Below are 1430 nucleotides of genomic sequence, written 5' to 3' on the forward strand. Positions count from 1 at the left end.
ATCTACGGCGGTTACTGTTCTGGTGCGTTGGTTCTACGGGGCCTTAGCACGATGACTTTCGAACTGTCTACTAAAACAAGGTTTGCTCGGCTCCGGCGACGGAGGGGCGATGACAGCGGCGCGCCTTCGGCTCGCTTCAGTGTTTGTAGTCGTCGCTAGGTGGTCTACGGATCTGGATGTAATTTCTATTATTTCTAGTATTCGTTGTACTACCATGATTGAAGATGAATAAATTAGAAGTTTTCATGAAAAAAAGATTTTTAACCTTTTCGATAAATTGTCGGCTGGTCGATAGAACTGCCTACCCTGATTTTCCAGCTCAGCGTTGGCCTGACCTAAACTAACACGGTACTTTGTCACGAAATTCCTTTTGTATCCGGAACTCCCGGAACCTGGCGTGTCGAGGCCCATCACGGTTGTGTTGGGCCATCCTTTTTTGTTTTTTGAAACAAAGGCGGACACGCTAGCGTTCTGTTGCCCCAAATAAGGCGAGCAGCAATCTTCGAAGGACCCCGAGCCCCAATTCCCAAAACCTCCCGCAGCCGCACGCCATGCAAAACCTGCTCCTCCCCAATGCCGCCGCCGCCGCGCCGTGGTGCGCGCAGCCGCGGCGTCGGCCATCCCGCCTGTCTGTGCGCGCCTCGGCGTCGTCACCGTCGGCGCCCCGGCGGGAGACCGACCCGAGGAAACGGGTGGGGATCACCGGGATGGGCCTGGTGTCCGTGTTCGGGAACGACGTGGACGCGTACTACGCCCGCCTCCTCGCCGGGGAGAGCGGCGTGGGCGCCATCGACCGCTTCGACGCCTCCGGGTTCCCCACCCGATTCGCCGCCCAGATCCGCGGCTTCTCCTCCGAGGGCTACGTCGACGCCAAGCTCGACCGCCGCCTCGACGACTGCCACCGCTACGCCCTCGTCGCCTCCAAGAAGGCCCTCGAGTCCGCCTGCCTCGCCGCCGGGTCCAGCGCCATGGAGAAGGTCGACAAAGAACGGGCCGGCGTGATCGTCGGGTCCGGCATGGGCGGCATCACGGCCTTCTCCGACGGCGTCCAGAACCTCGTGACCAAGGGGTACAGGAAGATATCTCCCTTTTGCATCCCGCACGCCATCACCAACACCAGCGCCGCCATGATCGCCATGGACGCGGCCGTCGGCTTCCGGGGCCCCAACTACTCGATCTCCACCGCATGTGCCACCTCCAACCACTGCTTCCACAGCGCCGCCGACCAGATCCGATTGGGCCGAGCCGACGTCATGGTCGCCGGTGGCACCGAAGCCGCCATCATTCCAATAGGACTCGGCGGGTTCGTGGCGTGCAGGGCGCTGTCTCAGAGGAACGACGACCCCGGCACGGCGTCGAGGCCGTGGGACAAGGACCGCGATGGCATTGTCATGGGCGAAGGAGCCGGAATACTGGTATATTCGATACTC

At 61.0% G+C, this 1430-nt stretch overlaps 1 protein-coding gene across 1 annotated transcript in view; it reads left to right on the forward strand.

The window, feature by feature from the left end:
* The first annotated feature begins 551 nt into the window (after positions 1-551).
* Positions 552-1430, forward strand: part of LOC119367406 (3-oxoacyl-[acyl-carrier-protein] synthase I, chloroplastic-like) — a 4842-nt gene continuing 3963 nt past the window's right edge. The window contains exon 1 of the mRNA XM_037632925.1: positions 552-1415. Coding sequence (XP_037488822.1) covers positions 552-1415 — 864 coding nt within the window. The remainder of the gene's footprint in view (positions 1416-1430) is intronic.

This window comes from Triticum dicoccoides, chromosome 2B (genome assembly GCF_002162155.2).
Source record: "Triticum dicoccoides isolate Atlit2015 ecotype Zavitan chromosome 2B, WEW_v2.0, whole genome shotgun sequence".
Lineage (NCBI taxonomy): Eukaryota > Viridiplantae > Streptophyta > Magnoliopsida > Poales > Poaceae > Triticum > Triticum dicoccoides.